At 38.4% G+C, this 800-nt stretch overlaps 1 protein-coding gene across 1 annotated transcript in view; it reads left to right on the top strand.

The window, feature by feature from the left end:
• The window catches only part of LOC107577198 (DEP domain-containing protein 7-like), a 4052-nt gene that overhangs the window by 1372 nt on the left and 1880 nt on the right, over nucleotides 1–800 (top strand). Inside the window, exons 4-5 of the mRNA XM_016263298.1 lie at nucleotides 457–649; nucleotides 728–794. Of these exons, the coding sequence (XP_016118784.1) occupies nucleotides 457–649; nucleotides 728–794 (260 nt within the window). The remainder of the gene's footprint in view (nucleotides 1–456; nucleotides 650–727; nucleotides 795–800) is intronic.

Here is an 800-nt window from a genome sequence, read left to right as displayed (position 1 = left end):
CCTCAAAGTTAAAAAAATGTAAATGGTTATTTTGACTTTAACTCTTTAACGGCAACATAGTAAGCATATATTTAAATGTTTAAAACAAATTTAGCTAATCAAATATAATTTGTCTTTTTATTTCTTAATTTATCAATTATTTTAAACTCTGAGGTGGAAATATAAATTAGTGCAGTTATAAAAGTATACATACTGTATTGTGGGAATATAGTAGATACAAATATTAACTCTTCATTGGCACTTGAGCCTGTTGCATGTTGCAAGTAGAGTCATGCCGTAATGATTATTTTGTTAAGATTTTGAACTGATCAAATAATGAGTCAATAAAAAGTGATATTTTGCAAAGTGCAATGAATACAGAAAGTACTGTGCACAGCATGCATATTGCAAATATAGTAGACAACTGAGAAAAGCCTAGGTGGAACCTTAATAATATTGATATGAACTCTCCTTCAGTGGTCAGAGAAGTGTGGCAGGAGCAGACCATACGGAGGTTGTCTCAGCTGATAGATCTCCCCCTGCTGGAGGGAGTGCTGAACTGCTCAAAGATTGTTTCTCCCCCATCTCGTGGCAGTAATAATGCCCCTGACCTGCTCTACACCAGCAACTACCTCGACCGAGAGGTTCTCAAAGCCTTCAAAGAATCACAGTGAGACATCCCCACATTTAAACTCAAGAAATCAAACAATGAGGCTCCGACAGACCTAACTAGTTTTCCTGCACCCAGAGCTGATGTTTGGCTGTCAGCAGCCATCGACCTGCTGGATTTCCTTCCGGATCAGCTTGTGGTGGAGGTGAGC

The sequence above is a fragment of the Sinocyclocheilus grahami genome, unplaced genomic scaffold (genome assembly GCF_001515645.1).
Source record: "Sinocyclocheilus grahami isolate Dianchi unplaced genomic scaffold, SAMN03320097.WGS_v1.1 scaffold5387.1, whole genome shotgun sequence".
Lineage (NCBI taxonomy): Eukaryota > Metazoa > Chordata > Actinopteri > Cypriniformes > Cyprinidae > Sinocyclocheilus > Sinocyclocheilus grahami.
The sequence above is the reverse complement of the archived record's forward strand: the minus strand, read 5'-3'. Positions and strand labels throughout refer to the sequence as shown.